We start from the raw sequence: 1,973 nt of genomic DNA on the forward strand, positions 1-1,973 counted from the left end.
TTTCCCCTATTGCTGCCTTCTTGTTTTGAGTGTGTTAATGTATGTTAATGCCTGTCTTTGTTTTGTCAAGGAGAGAGTTACTTTGTCATGGGTAAATTTATCATCAATCCCGAAAAGTACCGATTCTATAAAGCACTTTAACTGGCCAAGTTAATCTGCGACCGCATGCCTGACGACTCAAGTTCCTCTCTTTTAGTAGCAATTAGGCCAAGGCCATAAGACCGCCAAAGGCCATTGGGGTCTTATCTTTAATTACTTCAATAGATAACTCAATGAATCAATAGAGGTTCACTGATTTATCGCATCAATGATACAGCTTTTTGTTTTATTTTGCTTAATGGGGTAGAATTGTGTTTTTTTTTTCACATTTGCGAAGGTGTAAATCGTTATTTTGTGCGAAAGCCCACTTTTCCGTTTCCTAATGTCTTTTCTGCGTCCACTTAACGCTTGTGGTAAGGAGGTAAATATTGAAGTATGTCAAACAGTGTTGAGTATCACTGATCTATAGTATAAACTTTTACCGATGATTACAGTGAATTCTGGTCCCCTTTCCGAAATGCAAAGACTATTTTTGCAAACCAGCTTTTTGCTGGATTTTCTTACACTGTTCATTTGAGAAACATCTACAATATTGTTTTATGTTAACCGAAATTATACCACGGCGTTTGAGTTAACTCTTTCATTGTTTTAATTCCTCAGAATGTTTATTTACCGGGCCACGGAATCGCGAAAGGCCACGACCTGGTCATCCTCCAGCGAGTTCACAACCTGGTCCTCGATCGCCGGGCTTGCCTCAACCTCAGCCTGCGAGAGGTGGCGCACGGGAGGGCGGAGGGCATCGTGGATGAATCCTGCTCGAAGGTTGAGCTGTCCCTCCGAAACGTAAGTCTTGGTGCGGTTGAGGCTCCGGTGACTTCGCTGTACGCTTACAAGTCGCATCTGGAGAGAATTGCGATGAGGGACGTCGACTCGAAGCTGACCATAATCGGTTCCTCCGTCGGCGAGTTCGATGTGGTGCGCGTCGCTGACAGCGGCGTGATGGTGCAGCTGCACAGCACGACGGTTAAGCGGCTGAAGAACCTCCACGTTGCGGGCGACTCGAAGGTCCACCTGCATGGCGTCACGTTCGAGGGCGAGTTCAAGCTTGTGTTGGCCTCCAAGGGAAATCTTCTGACTGCGATGCAGTTTCCACCACTGAAGATAGAAAGCGACCATTCAGCGGTCCTCACCCTCAAACATGGCGCTGAGGTCACCCTCGAGGACATACGGGGTGGCCTCAAGATCGACGTGCCTGCCTGCCCAGCCTTCCAAGGGAAACCCACGGAGGACTCTCTCTCTGCGACCACATCGGAGCCCGAAGATCAGGAGCAAAATGTGCTCCTCCTGCCCTTCTTCGCTTCGCTTGCTTTAAACGCCGCACTTGCAATACCACTCATTTGCATTTGTGGACGTTCAATCTCGAAGGTGGAGAGTGAAACAAAGGAAACTAAGAACAGCAAAAAACCACTTCTAGTCTCTTCGGATGAAATGCCATATCCTAGGGTCAAGAAAAAAAGGAAAAACTATATATTATCAAATTTCCAGTCATACATACGACTAACAAGAACGCACTTGCGTCCGAGAAAATGTCGACAGAAAACTAATAATATAAAACATTCTGCAAAGGCAGAATTCAGTGGAAACAGCATCGGTCACAGTGCAGATGTGATTAAAAAACTGAACGAAAGAGAGCAAAGGCCAAACCACAGAAAGGCACGTCAGAGAACTTTAACCTACCATGGCCCTTACACTGAAAGTGAACTCATGCTTTGCGCAACGTCGTCTGAAGATGGGGAATCGTATACGACAACCTCATCAACAGATACACGCCTAAGCAGTGTGATAAGTCATGTTTAAATAATTTTGTTTGTCTGGTCTACAACCTAGTGCCGAGTAATGTGAAAATATAAAAATCGTTACAAGCTCCCAGCGAG

General features: G+C 45.7%; 2 protein-coding genes across 2 annotated transcripts in view; one reads left to right on the forward strand and one right to left on the reverse strand.

The window, feature by feature from the left end:
• The window catches only part of LOC119591128 (SCY1-like protein 2), a gene marked incomplete at its 5' end in the record, with an annotated part of 331,697 nt that overhangs the window by 83,543 nt on the left and 246,181 nt on the right, over window positions 1-1,973 (reverse strand).
• The window catches only part of LOC119591456, a gene marked incomplete in the record, with an annotated part of 7,555 nt that extends 5,582 nt beyond the window's left edge, over window positions 1-1,973 (forward strand). The window contains 1 exon segment of the mRNA XM_037940193.1: window positions 700-1,973. Within this exon segment, the coding sequence (XP_037796121.1) occupies window positions 700-1,896 (1,197 nt within the window).

This window comes from Penaeus monodon, chromosome 28 (assembly GCF_015228065.2).
Source record: "Penaeus monodon isolate SGIC_2016 chromosome 28, NSTDA_Pmon_1, whole genome shotgun sequence".
NCBI lineage: Eukaryota > Metazoa > Arthropoda > Malacostraca > Decapoda > Penaeidae > Penaeus > Penaeus monodon.